At 36.1% G+C, this 25,626-nt stretch overlaps 1 protein-coding gene and 1 long non-coding RNA gene across 10 annotated transcripts; one reads left to right on the top strand and one right to left on the bottom strand.

Moving 5' to 3' along the window:
- The first annotated feature begins 2,909 nt into the window (after positions 1-2,909).
- LOC119660743 (microphthalmia-associated transcription factor) lies at positions 2,910-24,574 on the top strand. Of its 6 annotated transcripts, none has more exons than XM_038069464.1 (9): positions 2,910-3,150; positions 4,518-4,822; positions 6,119-6,404; positions 6,460-6,615; positions 6,673-7,089; positions 21,964-22,141; positions 22,260-22,501; positions 22,593-22,751; positions 22,809-24,574. In XM_038069464.1, exons 2-9 carry the CDS (start codon positions 4,683-4,685, stop codon positions 23,331-23,333), a joined length of 2,103 nt encoding a protein of 700 aa, XP_037925392.1. In that variant the 5' UTR covers positions 2,910-3,150; positions 4,518-4,682; the 3' UTR covers positions 23,334-24,574. The 6 variants fall into 6 exon arrangements, with proteins under 6 accessions (XP_037925392.1, XP_037925390.1, XP_037925388.1 ...); XM_038069462.1 differs by having other exon boundaries at positions 4,464-4,822; XM_038069460.1 differs by having other exon boundaries at positions 4,450-4,822.
- LOC119660767 lies at positions 13,369-19,708 on the bottom strand. Of its 4 annotated transcripts, XR_005250483.1 has the most exons (5): positions 19,008-19,708; positions 18,856-18,956; positions 18,529-18,715; positions 15,474-15,568; positions 13,371-14,909 (listed from the first exon to the last, which is right to left on the bottom strand). It is a non-coding gene; the product is annotated as an uncharacterized LOC119660767 (long non-coding RNA). The 4 variants fall into 4 exon arrangements; XR_005250481.1 differs by having other exon boundaries at positions 13,369-15,568; XR_005250482.1 differs by lacking the exon at positions 15,474-15,568 and having other exon boundaries at positions 13,373-14,909.
- Positions 24,575-25,626: the final 1,052 nt, after the last annotated feature.

Here is a 25,626-nt window from a genome sequence, read left to right as displayed (position 1 = left end):
ATTGCAAGACGCAACCCCTCTTCCCCCCATACACATGCAACTTTATGTCAGCACAGAGTAGAGTATTTATATTTGCACTTTCTTAGAAAGGCAATATAATGTTTTATTTTCTACTGATGGGTTTGGCTCTAAAAATTTTTCCTATTGATTGATCGTTTGGTTTTGTCCTCCCTCAATTTATTTCAAGCTAATCCATTATTTCATACAACTCTTATTACGAATTATCATTTTAAATATGGAAATTATGAATTCGAATGAGTCGAATAAAATAACATTTCCATAGCACTTCTTGATACGATTATTCGTACTTTTCGTTATTTTAATATCAAACAAATGCAAAATAAAACAGAACGTCCCTTTTGGAGTTTTATGTTTGAAAAATGCTCTCTAGAACTACACACACTTATATTATGAACATCTAAAGCGTTATCACCTAAAATACTTATGATTAAAGTATGAACTATTGCTTTATAATTGAAAATACGAACAGTTATGTAATATATTCTTATATCAAAAGCGCAAGAGACATCTGAAATGCGATTAACTAAGGAAGATTAAAGAAGGCATATATGAATTCTGTAAAGATAATCTGTATAACCTTGAGAGTGAAGTATACCCACATTGAAAAAACCTTGTACACTCCGTTCAATGGTAGAGTAATTTTTAAATGGAAAAAGAAATTGACGCAGGAAATGTTAAATTCAAAGAAAAAGAATATGATTTCCAGGCAATTGTATTCCGAAATTTACATTATTTCGTTCTGTAATTTCATGGTATGTATGTATAATTTCTAATTAAAATAAGTTTCAAAAGGTATACAATTTATAAGATAGATGACAAAAAATTAAATGAAATGTGAGAAATAACAGTATATACAAATTAATAAAAAGGAAGGAATTTATTGTCTTAGGTTGCTATATGCTATTGAAAATTAGGGGATACCAATCGGGGTAGCCCTTGTGGATTCGTTTATAAAGACATGCAAAAAGTAATTAGAATATTATAATCCCTGGGGAGGTGATGGTTGGTTTGAGGTGAGAATGGAGGCTGGTGGTTCTGATTCAATTTTTGTGTGATATCAATTTTTTATGCTTCTATATGCTTATGCTAACTGCCTTGATCTTCTGCTGGCTTGACGCGGAATTTGAGGAATCAGCATCGGAGTGACGCGCCTTTATCCTTTCATACACGCAATCAGGCTCGACTAAACCATAGGTTATTTCATATAAGTGTTTTTTTATTGTCAGATCATTAAATATTCGCTACCGCATAAGGCACAATTAATATTGTTACTATGATGGGTATTGATCATATCGAAGGTTGTAGATTCTGTTCCTCTTGCTGTCAGCTGATTTGTCCGAATTGTGCTCATGGGATTTTCTCTTTCTTTATTGCCACCAATATAAAGAATGTATTTGTATACATACGCCAAATATGAATTGGCTTTCCATTCTCAAAAGTTGTCCTTAAACTGCTTGCCCTCGTAAATAGCAAGTTGGTCTGTGGTGGCACGCATGTTTACTATGAATGAAATAAGCACAGCTAAAAACAGAGGGACATAGCCACCACCAGCAATCGCTTATATAAATTGATCTACTTTGGAACAATCCATATTGGATCAGGGCCTTGAAGTGTGGTTAGAGCACTTCATTCAAGACCGTAACGGTACACTAGGAGGCAATGTGGTCAGCATTGCGCTCGCCCGAGATTATTACCCTGATTTGACTCAGGTACTCATTCACAGCTGAGTCGACTGGTATCCGACGTCAAATCACGATACAAATTCCACTGCCACCAGTGAGATTTGAACCGCGACTTTCCGTACAACAGTCTTGCGCTCTAACCACTCAGCTATCCGGACACATGTTGTATCAGCGCTTGCTTTTAACAAAAACCATTCTCTACCAATTCTTTACAATTGTTTTTAAATTTTACTTGAATTCGTTTTGGTTTGCGATATGAGGGATCTTAAGTTCACAACAATGGAGAGAAACTTACTGCCACGTTTTTTGGGCCGCGGACCCCTCCTTTGGGGCATAACACCCAAGTATACAAGGAGAAAGACTGAAGGTTTCATCCAGAGCAAAGGCTGGGGGTCCGTGAACCAAAAAACATGGGAGTAAAATGCTCTCCATTTGGTCCGGTCCAACCTCGAGTGGATGTAGACTTACTCATATCCCAAACAAAAATCTAGCTTTGGCCTAGCTTAGACTCAAATTATAAGTTATCTAAACTTGGATATAATTCGCACCCTTGTCGTGTTTTTTGCGATTGTATAAAGGAGCGTTTTCCAACCGTCACTATTTTCGGCAGAGGCGAGGCAGCGTCTGATGAGTTGCCTCTGCCTTAGACGAGACCGTTAGTTCTTCTCTTTAATTTGTGTTTATGGGAAATGTAATTATTTCTTTTTTGTTACAGGACTGCTTTATATGCGTGCTGTTTTTCTCTAAGGTAAATGCTCACTTCCATTATCACGCCCGCTTTGAAATATTAAGTGGTTGATATTCGTAAATGGTGAATATGAAGATTTGAATTCACTCTAATACTTTGAATAATGTAGGACCCCACGTGAATAGAGCTTTCGTTAACTTCTTCGCGTTCCCGTTGTGTTCAGAATGTACTTAAGCTGGTACAGTATACTGACGTAATCAATAGATGGCGTGCAAGTGCGATGAAGATGTTCTAAAAGATCTAAGATACTAAGTACTCCTACTATGTAAATATAGGCTTAACATGTCTAAGATCATGTATTCTGTGTTTGGATCGAACAATGGAAGTGCACTTTTAAATTATCTATTGGATGGCTGTGATGACAGCCACAAGTGTTGAATATCTTTATGTTACATACATATATTTATAGGACTACGAGCTTTCATTTTTTTAGGTGCACTTACCGCTAAGTTGTTTAGTAAACTTTTAGCAATACGTTTTAGTCTAATTGGATAGGTTGATCGAAGTTTTAGAGTGTGATATCGTGCAGTTTAATCAATTTTTTCAGATTTATTTGTAAATGCAGGCGATCCTGAGTGCCTATAAACGTTAAGATGTAGTGCGCGGAAGTAGTTTGATTTTCACTTTTGAGTTATGTTGCAGGGGTGGATGATGATCATCAAAAAAATATTGTGTTATGACGTATATACTTTGAGTCGAGTGAGAAGGCAAAATTTATTGAATTCCCTGAAACCCTAATTTTGTTTAAATTGGAATGGAAAATCTCGTGATAAGAGCTCCATAGTATGGGAAGTCAGATATAAAAATATGGACAAATTAAACTCGTGACTTGGATTTACAAAGTCCTAAGCTTTCGAGACGTAGAGTACGTTTTGGTGACGTTTGACCAGCATCGCATGTCCAAACCGCTTGATTACACATGAATGGGCTTCCACTCCATGAGTTGCATTTGCTTTCGTAGAAATCTTTTTAATCGTGTAAATTCGACTACAGTGAACAAAGTGATAATGTTTAATGATATTCCAAATGGAGTAATTATTTTACTGACCACTGAACAAAAATCTTTTTCCCAAAACTGCTACGCAGTTCGGAGGATCTTCAAGTAAAAATTCAGTGGTACAAAACGCAGAATTGTTCATGACCTTCCTTATTGATACAGCAACCACGTAGCGTTCTTCAAAAACGGGCGGTATGATGATGATAAGGACAAAGATGTGAATTCTAGTTGTGTAAGATTGACATTGGAAACATTTGGAAGCAAGTCTTTATATCAATTGTAAATCGGATAACCTAAATTCCCGAATTGTACTTGATCGGTACGAAGCGAAAATTATATTGGTTTTTATATTCTACGATCCCATCGATTATAGAATTATTTGGGGCTAATGCTCAACACATTAAAATATCACTTGTTAACGGTGAGATGCTGATTGTGTAACAACCGCTAAGATTTTTCACAAAAATAACCGATTGAAATTCTCATTGCAAATGAGTAGAATAAAATTCGTCCAAACATTCTACTCACTTCATATGATTCTTCCCCTTCGCAATAATGCGTCGGGTATTTGGATACTTTCACGGCAAATCTTATTCTAGAATTAATCTATTAAATATACGCATATGTATATTGGTTTATTGTTTATACCTAGGCCTACTACATCTGTGAAGTTGCTATTCATTTGATTGACTTCAAACAGTCATACTATTTTCAGGGAAAGAGGATTTCTATAAACGCAAATAAATTGGTAGCATGCTGTATTAAACATCGATCCGCGTAACTTAGTAAAGCGTGCTTATAGTCACTTTAAATTAGATTTGCTTTCTATTGTTTTGGCTGGCTTTATTTTATCATTGGAATATTCGTCTAATTTTTATTTGCCGTCAAATACTATGGGTGCAATTGTTTTTTATATCTAACAATATTCGCGCTCGTACAAGAATCGAAAGAAATGTTCTATACATTTCTCAATATGAGCATATCCTTAAAGAGAAAGCTAGAATTAATTATTCAGATCAACGTCCACCAAAAGTGATCCCCGATGAGGCACATTAAATGTGTTTATTAGAAAAATTAATTGATTATGATCTGGTGATTTTGCGAGTGTAATAATAAACAGTAAAAGGGAGACACTTTTCCACATATTCAACATATTGATTATCCGTTGGCATATGCTTCCTGAAGCAAAATTGCACACACATAGTGTTTCATTTGCACTGTACAAAATTCAAAAATGGAAATGAACGAATCTGGTATCGATCTCAACTTCGACTTCGACTTCGACTACAGTGTTTTTGACGATTTGATTGGACCAGATAATCAACAGGATGTAATGTTCTACGAATTGAAGTCAAAAACAGTTCCAGAAGAAACGTAAGTAAAGGAACATAGTTGAAATCTTTAAGAATGTATGTACACCCCCATGTAAATAAATAGCTACCAAGTTATAAAGCGGTATTAAAAAAAAGAAAATTAGTGCCCATTTCTCCTTGGTCATAATTCAAAGTCGCATTATGACTGATCCCTTCTGAAAACTAGTAATAGTCACTTGTACGAAATTGGCTTTTGAGCTAATCAGATGCAAGTGTGGAGTTACAATCACTATTTCAGAATACAATATAGCCAGCTCTTCGCTGAGGAATATATGATGGAAAGGAGTCGTTTATTTTCACATAGTATAAACGTTCTACGCATGCGCATTTCTTTGCCAAAAAAATCTTTTTGTAGTTAATTTTCTTTTCCCATTAGTTTTAATTCCGTGCAGTTTTTGATAGAACACCTTTCGCCATTAGATTGTACCAATTTTAACGCTATTTTTCCTATAATCGCAGCGAACTACTGAAGTTGTGTTAATGTTGGAAACTTTGTTGATTAAATTTAGATTAGATTACATTTTTGCTAAAGCAAGAATCACTCTTCTATATATTGTTCGATGTTTCGCTAAAGTTCGCGAGGTGCATTCAATAAATAACTCTATTTTTAAATAAAGCGGGGGGGGGGTTAAAAACGCAAATCAAATACCTATAGCAAAAGGAAAAATTGTTACAAATAAAAATGAAGTTTGAATTATGTGTAAGTAGCCATTGAATGTAAGTTAATCTGAAAAGAAAATAAATTATAGTACCCTTTCTGCTTCAAACAGCAATGCGCAGATGAAATCAGCTGACTTTCTGATATTGTCCAACGTGTTCTAAATCTTGCAAATGAATATTGATAGTGATTTCAAACCAACTGAAATGATCAGCGACTGTTATGATATGCAACAGCAACAGGGTTGTGAAGGACAATGCTATACAAAATCGACGTGCTTTGCCGATAACGCATTCCAAGATCGGTCGAATAATACAACTGAAAGATGTAGTCAATATGGTTTAGGTGAAATCGGATCACACCAACTTCAGGAAACTACCTCTTCAACGACCTTGTCATCGCAACCAATGCGCAATATTAGGGTAACTGTTGGTATCGATGAGGATTTGCAAATGATATTGGAAATGGATCCTAGCATCGTAGATTTAGGTGGAACACCTATTGTAGAAGAACCTAGGGTATTAGGACTCCCGCCTCTGACCGGCGGGTAATGATTATTTGAAGCTGTCCATCCCATATAAAATATTGAAAAGTATGGTCCAATGAGGGGTTAATAACAAATTTGTGCTTCTTCTCCAGGCCAACTTTCAAAACGGCAACTCCAACAAACAGAACTCAATTGAAACAACAACTTCAGCGCGAACAACTGCAGGAGTTAGAAAGACGCGACGCTGAAAAACGTGTTGCACAACAACAACTACTCCATAACCAAAAACATTTTCAACAAACTCCTACACCTTCTTCTTCAACAACGCCCTTGGTATTTCAACAACATCAACCTCAAGGATCTGTCATTGGCCAGAGTACTCCATTGAAGGTTCCACTTCAAAGTATTGGCGTGGATGTTCCACCTCAAGTATTACAGGTACGCAGGCTTGAAAATAACCGTTACGATCGTTACTTCAATTACTTATTTGCAGGTGAAAACTGTTCTAGAAAATCCAACACGGTATCATGTTATCCAAAAACAAAAAAATCAAGTGCGACAGTACTTAAGTGAATCTTTTAAACAATCGGATTGGGATAGTCAATTATTACCCTTTTGCCGTATAGCCAACGAAAAACTGCCCTCCAATGTGAGTACTCCAATGGTTACTAATGTATTTCGATCTTGAATCTTTACTTATTCACAGGAGAAAAACGATGTAACTTCCACTGCAGACAGTAACAATGACGTTATGAGTACTAGCAAAGATGGGAAGGGCTGTAACAATAGTGCCTCGCAGATTTGCTTGCAACACAAACAGCAGGCTCATCCAAATAACGAAAACTTACCCGGTGTTTTAGATTACGGTTGTGTTAGTACAAGTGACGGGAGTGGAACGAAAAACATACATCCGGGTAATAATGTTTCCGGCAGTTCGGTGAACATGAATAGTGTAAACCTAATCAAAAAATCAATAGTGAATAATAGCAATGGGAATAACAGTGCAACCGGGCCCACATCTGTAATATCTCTTTTTCAAAACCAATATACAAATGCTTTGACCGCCAGTCCTGATAATGCCATGTCACCAAGCCTGAGCTCAGTTGCAACGAGCAATTCAGAGGTAAGTCGAAGCAACACCGATTGTTACATGTTACTTGCTTTGTAAATTGTTGCACTTGTTTTTACGAGTTGTACTGAAAGACCATTTTATAGCGGAATTAGCATGAACTTGATCGAAAATTCATTCTTGGCTTTTCGATGGATCTCTTTGTTAATCACTCCCACATTCGCTTAATGAATCCGCTCGATCAAGCCATATTTTCTGATAACAATTTAATACTCTCTATATCTTCCTATTAAGGTTTTGTGTAAAACAACAAAAGTGAACAATTATTTCACAGGGTCGTTCTCAGAAACTACCCAACTCAAAACTCTAAAAACATAATAGAGCTGGACACTTAGGCCATCTATACTGACACCTGTCCCGTTCAGAAGCGACCACGGCTCGTCTCAATTGTCTGCGTCATTTTACTCGGCCATAGGCTCGAACAGGATGGAACCGAGAGGCTCTAAAATCACCATCTAGAGTATGAACCCCTGATTATTTTGATGGGCCTTTTGGTAGTTTCCCATCGACTTCAAGGCTCAGACCAATCTTAGATAGTGAATTCTCCTCAACGCGAATTACAGGGTCCATACCATCGAGGATGCCTCTGCAATTTCCCAACGTTAGGCAAAATGAAAATAATAGGTTGGCTTAATTTTTCGAATGATATCGCAAATCATAGAATTAAAAGTCTTTAGAATACAGTATAGGATCAAAGAACGTGCGGTGGACGAATATATTTATCTGATTTGTACTGTCATTCATCTATATATATAAAATATTGTTGCAAGTGCGTTGTAACTTTATAACTCAAGAACGAGCGAACCGATTGTCACCAACATTCAAGAGTACGTTTATATACTTTGGGAATCGGAATCGGTCAATGCGTTCGTGAGTTATGATTTTGTATGTCGACATCGCATTTCCCCATATAAAATGTATATGGGGAGCAAAAACAACAAATATAACTGACTCAGACATTTGTCTCATTGATGTTTGAGACAGGCATTTGCCTGATGCAGAAAAAGGTTTTATCTGAAACAGACATTTGCTTGTCTCACAAACAGACAGATACAGACATTTGTCTGTCTGTTGTCTGAAGCAGCCGGAAACATTTTTCTTCTTAAGTTTTCTTTCTTATACATATAAGATATTGCTGCAAGTGCGTTGTAATACGTAACTCAAGAACGAGTTTTCAAAGCACTACTCGAGATTGGTGATGACAAAATTACAAGCGATTTAAATGATTTTATCACGTTACCAAAAAATTTTTTCACAATTGTACCATCAAAAGAAGAATTTATTGATCGCGTTTTTTCGAACATTGTTTAAAACTACCAAAACCGTAATTGCTTAAGAAAACGCGTAATTTTCATCGTTATCATCAACGGCGCAACAACCGATATCCGGTCTAGGCCTGCCTTAATAAGGAACTCCAGACATCCCGGTTTTGCGCCGAGGTCCACCAATTCGATATCCCTAAAAGCTGTCTGGCGTTCTGGCCTACACCATCGCTCCATCTTAGGCAGGGTCTGCCTCGTCTTCTTTTTCTACCATAGATATTGCCCTTATAGACTTTTCGGGCTGAATCATCCTCATCCATACGGATAAAGTGACCCGCCCACCGTAACCTATTGAGCCGGATTTTATGCACAACCGGACGGCCATGGTATCGCTCATAGATTTCGTCATTGTGTAGGCTACGGAATCGTCCATCCTCATGTAGGGGGCCAAAAATTCTTCGGAGGATTCTTTTCTCGAACGCGGCCAAGAGTTCTCAATTCTTCTTGCTAAGAACCCAAGTCTCCGAGGAATACATGGGGACTGGCAAGATTATTGTCTTGTACAGTAAGAGCTTTGACCCTATGGTGAGACGTTTCGAGCGGAACAGTTTTTGTAAGCTAAAATAGGCTCTGTTGGCTAACAACAACCGTGCGCGGATTTCCTCATCGTAGCTGTTATCGGTTGTGATTTTCGACCCTAGATAGGAGAAATTGTCAACGGTCTCAAAGTTGTATTCTCTTATCCTTATTCTTGCTGTTTGACCAGTGCGGTCTGATGTTGTTGGCTGGTTCGTTTTCGATGCTGACGTTGCCACCATATATTTTGTCTTGCCTTCATTGATGTGCAGTAAAAGATCTCGTGCCGCCTGCTCGATCTGGATGAAAGCAATTTGTACGGGTCGGGTGGTTCTTCCCATGATGTCGATAACCTCAGCATAGGCCAGTAGTTGGGTAGACTTAAAGAGGATCGTACCTCTTGCATTTCCCTCGGCATCACGGATCACTTTCTTGAGGACCAGGTGAAAGAGGATGCATGATAGAGCATCTCCTTGTCGTAGACCGTTGTTGATGTCGAATGGTCTTGAGAATGATCCGGGTGCTTTTATCTGGCTTCGTACATTAGTCAGGGTCAGCCTAGTCAGTCTTATTAATTTCGTCGGGATACCGAATTCTCTCATGGCCGTGTACAGTTTTACCCTGGCTATGCTATCATAGGCGGCTTTAAAGTCGATGAATAGATGGTGCAACTGATGTCCATATTCCAACAATTTTTCCATCACTTGTCGCAGAGAGAAAATCTGATCTGTTGCTGATTTGCCTGGAGCGAAGCCTCTTTGGTATGGGCCAATGATGTTCTGGGCGTATGGAGCTATCCGGCCTAGCAAGATAGCGGAGAATATATTATAGATGGTACTCAGCAACGTGATACATCTATAATTGCTGCACTGTGTGATATTTCCCTTTTTATGTATGAGACAGATAATGCCTCGTTGCCAATCGTCAGGCATTGATTCGCTGTCCCATACCTTGAGCACAAGTTGATGAACCACTTGGTGTAACTGGTCGTCTCCATATTTAACCAATTCGGCTGTAATTCCATCGGCCCCAGGCGACTTATGATTTTTTAGCCGATGAATTGCACGGACTGTTTCTCCCAAACTTGGTGCTGCAGTATTTGTCCGTCTTCAGTTGACGGGACCTCCAACTCGCCGATGTTCTGGTTGCTCAGTAGCTCATCAAAGTACTCAACCTATTGCTCCAAAATGCCCATTCTGTCGGAAATCAGATTTCCCTCTTTGTCTCGGTAGGATGAGCATCGAGGTGTATAAGGCTTCATCCTGCTGATTTGTTGGTAAAACTTCCGCGCCTGGTGCGGTTGCTCCCTGTACTTTTCTAGTTCACAGACTTGTTGGTTCTCCCAGGCTTCCTTTTCCGTCTGTGAAGTCGCTTCTCCGCTCGACGGAGTTCGTGACAAGTCACTGCGCGTGCCTGCGTTCTTTGAGAATGCAACATTACTCAGTATGCGGCATTCTTCCGTTCCGTTGGTAGCTTACATTCATCGCCAAACCAGCCTTTCCGACTCCTTTTGCGGCTGAGGCCAAGTATGTTTGTGGCCGTATCCATGATAACGTTCTTCAGGTGGTTGTGAAGATCAGTTGTTGATTGATGAATTTTAGCACCAACAAATGTAAATGTTGATGAAATAAATTTTCTAATTCAATAAAAATTGCAAGGTCCCATGCCATTGCTACGAATGAAGAAGACGTAGTCAATTATCCGGTTGAATTCTTGAATTCTTTGGAACCGCCCGGAATGGCATCATATCGTTTGAATTTGAAAGTTAGTTTACCGTCATACTTTTTCGAAATCTCAATTCACCAAAACCTTGCAATGGAACGAGACATTCGGTGACGAAATTAATACCAAATTTGATCGAAGCAACAATTCTCACCGACAAAGCAAAGGGAGAAGTTGTACCGATATCGCGCATCCCATTAATATCAACAGAGATGCCATTTCAATTCAAACGTCTTCAGTTTCCCGTGCGTTTATCCTTTGTTATGACCGTTAATAAAGCTCAAGGACAAAGGTGTGATGTGAATTTGGAGGAACCGTGCTTTTCTTATGGGCATGTTCACATAGCATGTTCCAGAGTGGAAGTGCCAACAAATTTATTTATTCATGCACCACAAAATCAAAATCAATAAAAAAATGTTGTATACACTAACGTATTAAATCAAACTAAACAAACCTAATGTTAGTATTCGTGCGTAGTGGAGCTCGCCGGGATCCGCTAGTCATGATCTAAATTATGATCAACTGCAGAAATTAAATTTTCAGGAAAATAGCAGCAAGATCATTAATCAAAATACGTAGAACTAGTGATGTGAATATATTTCAGTAAGAGCATTCATCAAAATGTGCATTAGACAAATTGTAATGTTTTTGTATATGAGTTATAGTATTCTCCGATTGAAATTTTTTAATGTTAAGCCTAATCACTAAATCAATTTTGTGCCAAAGAGTGGATTCACGGAAGCAGACAAGAGGTCTAAGCAGCGAAAATGTATTGGCTACATCCCGATTGTCGCCAACACTTCAAGCAGTGACTTGGTGGTTCTTCACTATAGAGACATCTTGATTGTGAAAAAAGACTAGATCCCACTAGGCTAGAATATTACCGGACAGAGCTCTTGGGGCTATAGCACAGGTTGCAAGGCTGACTGCTTTTTGCATCTCCACGTATAGTCCGGCCATTAGATCGAGCGTTTTCAGCGCTTTGTGGAAATTTTACAGGACTAATCCCGTCGTTGAAATTATGCCTGGAATTACTTCGATCTTTTGCAGTCCCCAAATCTGCTTCATATCGTCCACCAAAGGACTGTAGTTCCGGAATTTCTTCCTGTTTTTCAACAGTGTTCCGATCCAACGGAATGCGACATTTCTCCAATCGAGGATTTCAGCGATTGGCATATCATTTGAGAAGTGATAAAGAATGGTAAAGTGCTCCTGCGCGCACTTCTGTTATTCGCGCCAAGATGTTGATTAGTGAGACAAATAACCATGCCAGCCACAGCGTAAATTAGGTTATGAAACTCTGCCGCAGTAATCTCACTAGCCAAACGATCAGTCGAAACTCTACCAACGGCAACGATGATGTTGGTAGTTGCCGAATTATATTCAGTATATTCTGTAGGCGCGACCTGGAAAGCAGTCAAGGCCTTATTATAGCTTGGGTCCAGTTATTAAGATTCTTGTGACTACTGAGTTTATGGAATGCCTTACAAGTGGAGTATTTGAGACGCGAAGAGCCACTTTAATATTGTTGGGCGACTCTTAATCATGTTGGGTACTGCCTTCGTATCCCTGGGGTTCCATTTAAATTATTTAAATCAATATCCCCAATTCCGCCCCACGAATAAAGGGGAAGCAGTCAGCCTTGCAACAGAGCCCCAATGTTGCATTGCCCCATGGTTTACAGGAGTAGCCTGCAACCCATGACACGCGCCTAGTCCTATACAGTTAAGCGTTTGCAATTCAAGTCAGGATTAACCTAGTACATATATACAGGGTGTTTCGAAACAACCAGACAAACGGTATACAAGGTTCCTCATGTAATTCTAAGCTGACTTGTTGGTTAAACTTTCGCGCCTGGTGCGGTTGCTCCCTGTACTTAGCTTCCCTACTTGGTTATTAAAATCCCCAAGTATGATTTTGATATTTTGCTTGGGATAAGCTTCGAGGGTTCGTTCTACTGTCTCGTAGAAGGTATCCTTCTCCGACCCTGCAGTCTCCTCTGTAGGGGCGTGAACGTTAATGAGGCTTATATTTCTAAATTTGCCTCGTAAGTGCAGAGTGCATAGTCGTTCGCTTATGTTTTCAAAGCCGATAACAGCAGGTTTCATTTCTTGGCTGACTATGAAACCTACCCCGATGGCCACTATAATATATGGTATAGCGACTCTTCTCCAGTAAACCGGTCTCTGTCCAACGCATCTCCTGTAACGCTGTTACATCAGCCCTATAGTGGAACAGGGTATCGGCTAGCTGCTCAGCAGCTTGATCTTTATACAGGGAGCGCACGTTCCATGAGAAAATGCGCAAATCGTTATTCCTTTGTCGTTGCCGGGTTCGTCGTTGTGTTATCTGTCCAGTCCGAGGCTCTTGTTGTGGCTTCGTAACAAGTTGTTTCCGTGTAGGGTTGTCAGCCCTACCCAACCCCCAACCTGGAGGACCAGTTGGTACAATTTGTCCCGTTTTTAGGCGCGCGAGACTCGCCTTCATCCTTCACCGTCTGCAGCTGTTCGTTAATGTAAATTTTCGTCATATTTGTATATAAATTAATTTGCCGATCCAAGCGCGGAAGCCATGGAGAGGATGCAGCAGGTAAAATCCACATGATGCGTGTTAGCGACAATTCGTTGGTTTATTGACGTGTCTCGGCTTGGCTTGTGACGTCACACGCTTGGGTCTGAATTTAATTTAAAATGTCTATAGTGAAAAAAACTTCTGGTCTCCTGGCTTGTTTTCCTTTATGTAGAATTAAATATATTATCATATGCTGACGCAGTCTTTCAACTTTCACTTCGCTATTCTTTCAATATTTGTTATTAATCAAATAATATTCTTTTTGTAAAGATATTCAAACTAAAATATATTGCTCACTGTTCCTTCATACCATAGAATCTTTTCATTAATGAAAACTTGGAAAGCATGATTTCCCTATCAATTATACTGTCACGTATATGACCTTCAATCTGAATTTCTACAATAGTACAACAGTAGGCCTTGGTAGAGGTAGTTTCAATTTCATAACATTTATTTGCAAGAAAGTTTAACACATTCCATTAATTGAGTAGATTTCATATTTGCTTGACTGATTGTCCACTTAATGTGAATTCAATTAACACCAGCTCAGTTGAAAAAGAGCATATTTTTCAAATTTACCCCGTAATCAGTACAACCAGGTTATATCTCATACGAATGCGCATGTGTCGCTCAAAACTCTTATTTTGACTGCCAAACTTAATAATTACTTATCTCTAGCAAATTTTAGATAGTAAAAACAGCCAATTGCTGAACTAGTCAAGAAGAGGAACTTTAAGTTGAGAAATTTTCATTGTAGGTAATCTATTCATTATAGAATATATTTAGTAATAGTATTTTGGTCTGACATTTATATAGTCCATCTGCTTTTAGAAAATAGGTTTCTTTGATACTTGAATTTTATACAGGCGATTTCTGCACTAGGCAAGAAGAAAATCTTTTAGTTGAGAAATTTTCATTGCAGCTAATCTAACCATTATAATAATATTTTTGTTTGACATTTATATAATCCATCTTTTTTCCTTGATACCCCGTCGGTTTGCACAAAGTTTAGGTTATTAAGTAAATTTGACTATCTTTTGTTAGCTTTAGAGCTATCTATCATGAACACGCTAAAGTAAGAATTAACTTTGGTTTTGTTCAATTGTTTTTGGGCTTTTTTGATCGATCGATCAAGCTTTATCAAACATTACCTTGAAGATAACAGATAACGTTTTCTTTCATTCATTTATGTTCCATATAAGAAACTAGTTAAGAAAGTCAATCATATCCTATACGATTCTTGAAAGAAATCTAGTAATTTTGAAAACTAGCAGATTCAATTTGCTCAATTCTTCACTTGAAACTATGTTGGTATCTCGAGATGAATTCATCAGTTGGTTGTTTATTAATCTCTCAGCAAGTACTAAGATGGCGTGGTTTTCAAAATATGTTTAAAAAAATCCTCCTCATGCCCAAAAATAAATTTATATATATATGTAATTTGTTGTTTTAACGGATTATATAGAGTTTGTGATGATCAGGAAAATCGAAGATATGTTTATTTCATATTCTTTAAGTATGCTATACAATATTCTCAAACAATTTCATAACATTTGGAGCATTGGCTCATGCGTAGTTGTATATAGAGTTTCGAACCTCCGTCGCCGTATATGCTGCTTATTGTTGCAGCCAGAAGAGAAACTAGAATGGCTTGTAGGCAGCATCAAAGCGATGTTTTGAAGTCTGTAGAAGGGATCGAAGACTCGATGTAAGTAAATGAGTGAATTTTTAATGTAAAAACACAAATTTGAAACTTTAAACGCGATTATCTCGGTATCGTTTGTTTTTTGAAAATGGCTTTGTAGTGGACTTGATTATTAAAAAACTAATCGTCCAATTTTTGTTTATTATGATAATAGGTAGTCTCTGAACGAAGGATTTTCCATTCGTTTAAGATATTTTTTTAAGTAAAAATTATGTTAAAACCATCACCATGTTTGTTTTCTGTCTAATGTAAGCCATTTCCAAAAAAGCACTCCTAGGAAACAACTGTCGATTCGACATTTTTATTTTTTTTTGAAACAAAATTTTTATAAGTTTCGCATAACATGTACTGATTGATGTTGTAATAAACTATATATATACATAGCTAAGTTGTAAAGAAAATATCGTCGTATCACCCATTGCAACTGTATGTAACCCCTTAATACGAAATTACATAATTACTATCAACGTGCTGAAAACAATACACCCGATAGTCGATTCCATTAAGAAATGGAGTTTATAATAAACATAAATAGTACTAACTATATCGGAAATCGTTAATGATTCATAGAATAACAGTCGAACTTGAGCACAATTTTCACAGGCGTAATGACTCCTTCGACGGTTATTCATGAAGACTGCAAGAATACAAAAATATTTCCTTAAGTTCTGAAGAATAATGATATAGTGAAGTAGGTGATTGACAAATTTTCCTTTCGAAAGGAGATGAACGTGCTAATTAAAAATGCACATTTCTTAATCTGTTTCCGCTTAGTCTATTTATGCATCTAACAGAAGTATGTTAAATATGTAGACGTACAAAATCGTAGAAAAAAGCCAAAATTCTTGGTTTCAATATTTGGCATTCTTTTATTCCCTTATAATTAAAGGATGAGAGAAAGTTCGGCAGGCTTATATGAAATGGTTTCAAGTAAATAATCTGATGAAAACAGACGAATATTCCTCTTGGGTGTAATTTAAGCCAAAAATTCATTCTAACGTAGTGGTATCAAGCGAATGCGTATCTAATTTATAGAAGCAAAGCTTAAACGAGAAAAGCTTTCCATATAGTATAATTTAAATTACAAACGCATCATAAATAAAACACATTCCGACCGGGCATCACAATATTATATATCAATAGCTACCTTTCTGTTGAATACCTTACTTCTATGGAAACGGCTGATCGTCTGTACATTCATGTAAAACACAGCTCATGATTTTAATATATAGGATATTAAAAAAGGAAAAAGAATATATGTATATAAATATAAACAAACACACAAAAGAAGATCTTTAAATCTAATAACATTTATGAGTCGTTTTGTATACCTTATTTAAGTGACTATTATCATTGTTGCTGCTTTCCAAAATCTCAACTGAGATAAAAAAAGCGCATTAAGCTCGCAGCACGATATCTCTGTTAGGCATTATTGAGTTATTGAAGTTTCAGTACCTAATGAACTACTGATCGGACTGTTTAGCTTTATCAAGATATTCACGACAGTTGTGAAAACTCGGAAAGTAGATCCGATGTTGATAATTATAACCTACCGAAGGGTTGTACTACATTGTAAAGTTATATGTGAATTTGTGTTTCATCCAATGAAGGATCTATCATCCTACTTATATTCCAATTATCTAAAGTTCGCTTTACAACTTCACAACTTGGGTTTTATCTGTAAATCTGTGTTTTTTCGTTTTAAAAAAAAATTGTGAATTAAACTAACCGATGATTGTATGTGTTTATCACTGGTGGTTATTACTCAAATATTTAGAATCCCCTTTTGTAAATTTACATCTTTCGTTTAGAATGAAAAGCGGGGTTATGAACGTAAATGAAATTTCTTTTTTATGTTGAATGTATTAGCAATAACACATTCCGTTTTAGTGCTAATGACTTTGAAAGTCAATTTCAAGTAACTATTGGAAGTTATTTGTTTTGCAATAATACGACACCGTGATTTGGGTAAATCTCGGGCAATAATTTATGAACAACTCCGTTTTTCTCGCTGCTATTCTCCCTAATCGAAATCAAGATTATTATATAATAAAAGTAACTTGCCCAATAATGTTAGTTAAATTAAATATAAAGCAGCTTTAGAAACGCAATATAAGCTTTGTGTGAAACAAAGCCTGAAGCTTACATTAATATTACCAACTATGAGTACACGGAAATATAAAAACTATTAAAAAAAGTGACCGAAGAATATTTTAACCAATTTCAATCTAATGGAGGGGCACAATAGTTCTTTAAGGACGCAGTGCGACTTCCCCTTAACAGAATAATCTAATGATGCGCGAGACTAAAATATAATAAGTTCCTTAACAGTTCCAGTAATACATTATAGTTGACATATAAAACCATATATTGTATCACACTTTGATTTCATTAAACCGAATATATGTCACAAGTGGAAGGGAGCTTGTTTACTATTTAAAAGTGTCAAGAATACACCAAACACCGGGAATTAAGATTGGGAAATAGAAAAATACAAGAAAAATGCCGGTGTTTAACATAATTACTAGACGCCCACCGAAAGTCAATAAAAATGTAAGTGATTATCATGAAGACTGTACATCAAATAGACATTAGATAATTAAACTGATTCATAAGGAGTAAAATAGGCAAATAAAATCTAACCAATGTGCATAGCTTTTATTAAGTTACTAATTCATATGCGACTAGCCTACTAAGGGAGTATTGGAACTGAGATGGCCTTGTCGTTCATAGTGTCGCCTAGTTCTTCTACTTGAAATTTCATTTGATTTCGTGCGTCCAGATGGAGTCAGTCCCTCAATTCTAACCCGCAAAACGTCCCCTTCCAGTTTTACAAATTTAATCAGTTGTTTTACTGATGCTGTATGTTACGTTGCCAATCAATATTTGATCAATAGACTAATAGACATAATTATAGCCAATATGAATCTGAATTTCGCTGATCTAAGTAAAATAAAAATATTGTCTACCAACAAGATATTCTTATAAACTCGATTCAATAAAACTCGGTTGTATATGGTATACTTCATATAGGATAAAGCATTTCAATTTAAACTCATAATGTACCTGTAAAATGGTTTGTGATTTTACGAGCATTATTGAACTGTCATAGTAAGTTGTTCAATGCGAAGGGAATAGGGGCACGGCAAAATGGGAGTATGTAAGAGAATTTACCCTACTTGATTCAAACTTAGAATTCCAACTGTTATTTAGAAATACCACCGAGCAATTACAATCTCCGTTTGCCGAAATGGCTAAATATTTTTTAATCTTTTAATATGATTGAAGGTTTATATGTGAGTGGCTGAGAAATACAATCTTTGAGTTCAATGTAAATCTACTAGATAATGCGCGCTGCTATAGGACAAAAGTAGACAGACACATTCGTCAAACTTGACTGCCAATTGCCCTGCCTTTTCGAATAACATTATGTTAATGTGCATGCACTTGGTAGTAAACAGTGATTAAAGTCCTGAATGGATAAAAAGAGATTCACTATACTATAATTTGAGAACCATCCTTCATTAAAATAGAATCATAAACCCATGCAATGTAAAAGATTGTTCTCTTTCTTAGTTAATTAAAACACTTTCTTACGCAATAACCGGTTTCTCTCAAAAGATACAAGAAGATTTACTGTGTTTGTTGAATATGTTCCCAATTTATTTACTTATTTTGATATCCAACTGTTCAAATGTGATTGCAAAACACTGAGTGTAAATAGCAGTTGTGCTTCATGATAAAGGCAAAATAAACATATACTTATCAAATCCAGACAGTTTGCCTGTAAAGGAATAGTTATTAACGTAAATTTAGCAGTCTCCCTTTTATGTCTGAAATTAAGCTTTTTGATTGACTTTCAAATATGCATATATAGAAGTTCCGAAACACCCTTACGCATGTACAAATATTAATCATACTCACTTTTGTTGTCCAAATTAGAACACCAAACTGGTCGCAGGGTCAAGTCAGAAAGTATGAGTATAGCATTGATTTGTCACTAGTCCAGGGATCTTGACCCACATCTATAATGCATTTATATATGATATTGCTTATACAAATATCGGCATGCATACCTGTAGCCTCACATACAATTAATATCAACGTTGACAATGCAAAGAGAAATTCTTTCCAGTGGAGGGCGGTATAACACAATCTCCAAAGTTCAAATGGCTTACTATTGAGCAAGAAAGTCGATCGTGCGTGGATACAGTTGTACATACACTGAAAAAGTTATCACAAAACATACCCCGAATTCAATCGGAGTAAAAATATGACATATATTTCTTATGCGTACATGCGTACGGGCTATTTTAAAATGCCTACATTGTATGCATTGCATATATCGTTTTCCGAGTGTTTATGAATCTATTACTTCATGTTATTGTACAAGTACCGAATTATCAAAATTAATATTAGTACAAGCTTTTCAATTTCAGGAGGAATGTAAATCATTAGTGCATAAAATAGGGAAATAAATTTTTCGAAATATATTTTGAGGTTAAAAGATGGTTGAAAATATTTCAAACTCAAGGAAGGAAGATAATCTTTCTGGAAAATACCGTTTAATCTCTAATATTGTGAATTGACGATTCTGTAAATGTCTTCAGAAAGTGGCATTCGATCTTATCTTTACAGTTCTTAGGGTATCTTATATTGTTGTTTCGCTTTACATTATTCATAGTACTGCACAATTTGTTTATCATTTAATTTCATTCATTGATGAATGAAAGCTTACTAACGTGATACTTAAAATTCTGAGCGCACTCCTAATTCATTTTCGACCATAGTTTACTGGTCGTTATATTTTGATGAAATTCCATTGTTTTCGGTTTGTCCGTCTATAGTCAATCACACTCAACTTTCATTAAAAAGGCAACGCTAATTATCGAATTCAGGAGGAATACAGAAAGTATTCACTATATGCTCGCGATGTATATATCTTTATTAGAAGTGCATCATATAGAAAGCGAAGGTGCAACTATTCTCCCTCAAATATGGAATATTCAATTTATCATCAAAAATTTAAATTCTGAATTGTTGATGAAAAAAAGGAGATTGCAGAGAAAAGCCAACGACCAATTCTAAATTATCGATTATAAATTGTGTCCGGATAGTTCAGTGGTTAAAGCACAAGGCTGTCGTACGGATGGTCCCGGTTCAAATCTAGCTGGTGGCAGTGGGATTTGTACCATGATTTTGATGTTGGATATCAGTCGAGTTAGCTATGAATGAGTAACTTAGTCAAATCAGGGTAATAATCTCGGGTGAGCGCAATGTTGCCCACACTGTCTCCTATAGGGTACTGAAATTTTATAGTGTACCGTTACTGTCTATTCAGTTGGATTGTTGCGCCAACGGTTATTATTATTAATCATAAATTCATAATTAAATTAAATTAAACCAATAACTATCAGTAATAACTCAAGTATGAACCAGTTTTCCTCATCATGTATGTATTGCTGAATTCTTTTATTTATTTCCTTCATAGAAAAAAATGTGTAAATTTATATTATTCTCGATTGGATATATGGACATTGAAGATAATTCCAGTTGGACTTCTTAACAATTGAATTCATTGTAATGATTGCAAATATTCGTATCTTAGTAAGTCTTCAAAAAAGTATGGGAAAATGCTATTCAGACTGACTTTTTACACAATGTTATCGAATACTAATCATTCATTTATTTGTCACACTAACTTATTTATGGGCTCCATATCACTACATCGCTAAAGTGATAATATTGCAGGCATGTTTCGGGATTTGCAACCAAAAAGTATTTAGAAATCGATAAACTAAAAAGGAATCTGATAATTAATGAACGGAATTTCAACCATGTAGTCAGTTATACTGAACTTGTAAAAACCAAAATTTATTTGTTTCGGATTTAAATATGTAGAAAGAATATTTAAGACACAATTGATTTCAAAATACACCTCTAAAACATGTAGGTATATTGTTTCTGTTTTCGAAAAAATCTTTATCTTCAAAAATTTAAGCTTTTTAATAATTCTTCCCAGCAAATAAAATGCAATATCTGCATATTTGACAAATACTATTACACACCCCACATTTCTTTAAAAAATGAATTTTTACAAACTTCTTTATGTCCAGAAATTGCTTATGCAATAAATAATGAAAAGTTGAAATTTTCATGCTAGGAAGCGGTGATTGTCGAATTCTTTTCGGAAATATTTATTTATAACAACATAAATTTGTCGAGGTTTCAAAAAACGTGAAAGGTAATTTGACAACGGTAAAACCCAATGTCTCGCTAGTGGATTTGTTATTGGGACTGGGTGTCAGATACCAGTCGGCTCAGCTGTGAATGAATACCTGAGTCAAACCAGAGAAAGAATCTTAGACGAGCGCAATGCTGACAAGGCAATGTGGTCAGCATTGCGCTTGCCCAAGATTATTTCTACGGTGTACTCGTAGTGTACCGTTACGGGTCTTGAATGAGGTGCTCTAATACACTTCAAGGGCTTGATCCGATATGGATTCTTGCGCCAACGATTATTATTATTATTAAAACCCAATGTCATATTTGTTCTTATTCATATTGGCACTTGATGGGATAGAATACTTCTAAATTCACGTTAGGTACATTGTCTCTAGTACACTTTACCTTAAGTTTAGTTTTGAACATAACGCTCTTTGCTATGTAAAAGCTGTTATCATTGCGGCTAAATTCATCGGTGTCTTTTGAACCGAGATATTTTCGAATGAAGAGCTACGCCGACATTCTTCCCGAGAACTTATAGATGAATCCAAACATTCTCACAGACGTTTTGCTTGCTACTCACATGATTGCATAAGTGTTTTCAACAAGGCAAATGGGAAGGATGCAAAGGAACCATTTGAAATGTTAGGCACATTTTTGGAAAGGCGTTATCTTAACAAACGCAGGCTCACTTAATTAATTTGCTTCATGGCGAAAATTAAATTAAACTGTTTGATTGAAATTTCAGAAGTTATTAATATAAGAATTGTTCCTTATTTTGGCGGTTTTTTTATCAATCACTTTTAGACCGAAGACATGTTAGAAGACATCATAGCATTCCAATCTTCTGCATTAGCCGACTCACTCAAACTGGATACCCCTTATCCATCAGAACTTAAAATAAAGCAGGAACCACAACAGCTAACTGATGCTGAAATGCATGCTTTGGCCAAAGATAGACAAAAAAAAGATAACCATAATTTGAGTAAGTAGCTATATATATACTGTGATAAATTCTAAAGAAATCATACCTTTTTAAATATTTTTATATATAACTGTGTATTATCTCAAGACGTTTATTAATGTCCCTCTACTATCTTTAGTTGAACGTCGCCGGCGATTCAACATAAATGACAGAATAAAAGAGCTGGGAACCTTACTTCCAAAAAATAATGATCCATATTATGAAGTAGTTCGTGATATAAGACCTAATAAGGGAACTATCTTAAAATCATCAGTAGACTACATAAAATGTTTAAAGCATGAAATAAATCGTTTGAAGCAAAACGAATACCGCCAAAAACAAGTCGAATATCAAAATCGCAGACTTCTAATGCGGGTACAGGTATGTATATCCAGCAAAATTAAGGATGTTTTTATAAACTTCATGTAAATGTTCGAGATTTATGTTATCCACGACTATTCTTATTTCATAGGAATTGGAAATACAAGCAAAGTCTCATGGCCTCCCTGTGTCCGAATTCAGCATAGCATCCTATTCAGCACCAACGTCAAATTTATATATAAAATCATTTAGTCCTTCTCTAAGCAACACCCATCATTCTGCATCGTTAATACCGGACATTGTGGGGAAAGTAAGATGTCCTTTTTGGTATTATTACAGCTATTTAATTATTTTTTGCTTTTGAAAGATGCCCGATGTTGTATCAGAAGCAGCCTTAAGTATGAGTCAAATGGAGGATCTGATGGAGGACGAACATCCTGTTAATGGCGATCCGATGTTGTCATCGTCACATCATGTATTATCTTCACCGCATTCGCCAACATCATCGATTTCGCTACGGGGCTCAACAAACGAAGGCAACTGTGATGTAACCGACTACGGTGGAGGCGGTAGGGAAAGCAGTGGTCCATTAAATTGCAGTCCTAGACATCGTAGCCACACTCGGTCAAGTTCTCCATGCAGTAGCCACCATTTACACAAAAATGATGGGTTTCTTGATGGGGGTACTTGTACCAACAGCCACTGTGGTGATCCACTCTTATCCCTAACACACACGCATCATTCAGTTGATCTAAGCAGCTGCATGGGCGATTCAATCTTGTCATCCTCACACAATTTATTACCCGCATCGCCGCACCGTTCGAATATGGATTCGATATTATCATCACCTGACACAGATTCATTAGTAAGCGATATAGATATGGCCCCTTAATGAACGCAATAAGATTTCAATTCCCAATTTTCCCAGCTCATTCTGATGAAAGTTTTTTCTATTAGAAATTATTATTAGAAAATAAAAAAGCAACAATCTGTTCATAGCAATTTAATTTCTGTTTAAATTGGTATTTCCCATCTATTGAAACGATGTTGGCAGATAATACATAATTGCACGACAACAATTTACCAATGTCTTCCAGAAGGCAAACATTTGTTAATTCAAATTGCGCTCATTTATTTTGAGATAAGATATATATGCTTTATAAAGTGTAAGCGAAGACTTTCGAATATATGTATATACTCGTGGTGCGTAAAAACACGTACATATATTGTGAAAGGCTGTACTTCGCAAAGCTTGATGAGTTAAGTATCAGTACGTTATATTTGAATTTTTCCTTCTGACTTGCAGTTTAAATTGTCGAAAATTTACAAATAAATAATTCATTTTACAAGCAGTCAGCAGGATTGATATTTTTTCGATATGCAGGACATTTTGTTAAAAAAGTTATAGTGAATAACGAAATTAATTTTGATTTCCTTCCCAATTTATTTTTAAACATTTAGTATTCCACCGGTTTCAATTTGCCACAAATGGGTTGAATTTTTTTAATTTTTAGTGATTGAGGGCAATTTAATTTATAGGAAAAATGTTAAATATTTCCTGAATTTCCCTGCGTAAAGTATTATTTTAGTCATATTCAATTCAACCCTGCTTACTCTTTATGCTTTTTAATAGCATATCTGCTTTATCTTGATTGTAGATTTTATGCTATTATCATTGACTAATGAAAACTTTTATTTTATTTTAAATAAGGCGTTGAAAGATGACATCAAGATAAGTGTTTTGTAGCAAACCACTTGAAGTATGTAATGTTTTCGTAATCATATTAGTCTTACTCTATCTAGCCCAAAACTTTTGTGATTATTTGTTTTTGCATATGATCAAAATGATTGCATACATTCCTTAAAGCAATATCGAAGCACAACACTACGAAAGAGAAGTAAATGATTAAGTAGATATAAGATTATTTTGTTGTTGAAGCAGCAAGAACTGCTTGAATCAAATAGTTTTTGATTTTTGTTAAAGCTTTCATTATTGTCTAGTGTAACTAATGCATCTAGTAGCCGTGACTCTAAGCCAAAAATTTACCACATAATTCGAATATTATTCATTTATTTGAATTAAAGTACATTGAATGTTTCAAAGCGTCAATAAGAAAAAATCATATGAGAAAACGGAGTGAATTTAATGGTAGTCTTCAGGTATTTCTATTATGAAATTTGGTACTGCCCGTTATCATATTTTTAAAAGATATGGGAAATCTTACAAACTAACGACCTTTATATTCTACACCAATGGAAAAATTTAATTAGAATGGGTGTGGGGATTAATTCTGCCTGTTTTTTGTTAAAATCAAATGTTTATTTAAAATACATGTTACATAGGAATGTTACATAAGCATCTGCAGCTACAGATCTACATCTACATCTACATCTTTTAGGCAATTTTCGGATTCCCTGTTTGAAAAAGTCCAGTTCTTTTGAAGCGATCCATTGAACAAGCAATTCGCGATATCTTCATGAGAACTGAACTGTTAGTCTACAAGGGTTACCTGCATCGATCGGAACCAGTGGTAGACTGAAGGAGCTATGTCTGATGAATATAGTGTTCCAAGTAGGTTTGAACAACATAAGCAATATGAGGTCTGGCCTTGCTATGTTGAAAATTTAATTTTTTGGGTTGGTCCACACATTCTGGACGGTTTTTTTGAATAGCTCGTTTCAAACACCTTAGTTGTTGTTGTCTGTACACTTAGCCTGTTTCTAGCAAATCATAATACACCACACCTTTGTGATTCCACCAGATAGACAACATAACCTTACCACAATGAATATCTCGTTTTGCCTGCCATGGACCTTTTTCCCGTGGCATCACCCATACTTTTTGCGTAGTATATCGATTTTTCAACTTCGTTTGTTGCATGAAGCATTTCACAAATGGTTTTTCGATGTTCGATATCTCTGCCTTTCAATTCATGTGGAACCCAATAACTAGCTTGTTGGAGTATTCCCATTGCTTTTAAGCGTTTGACAATAGTTGATCGATCAACTTTTAATGCAAAAGGTAATTCTGATTGCGTTTGGTATGGATCTTCATCAAGTAATGATTCCAATTCTTCATCTTTAACCTGTTTTGGTGCTCCCAGACGTTCTGCGTCTTGTATTATCTAACACATCTTCTGCACGTACTATCACCTGGAGCATCTTAATCGTGAACATCAAGATTT

This window comes from Hermetia illucens, chromosome 7, assembly GCF_905115235.1.
Source record: "Hermetia illucens chromosome 7, iHerIll2.2.curated.20191125, whole genome shotgun sequence".
Lineage (NCBI taxonomy): Eukaryota > Metazoa > Arthropoda > Insecta > Diptera > Stratiomyidae > Hermetia > Hermetia illucens.
Note: the sequence above shows the minus strand (reverse complement) of the source record. Positions and strands in the feature narration are given on the sequence as shown.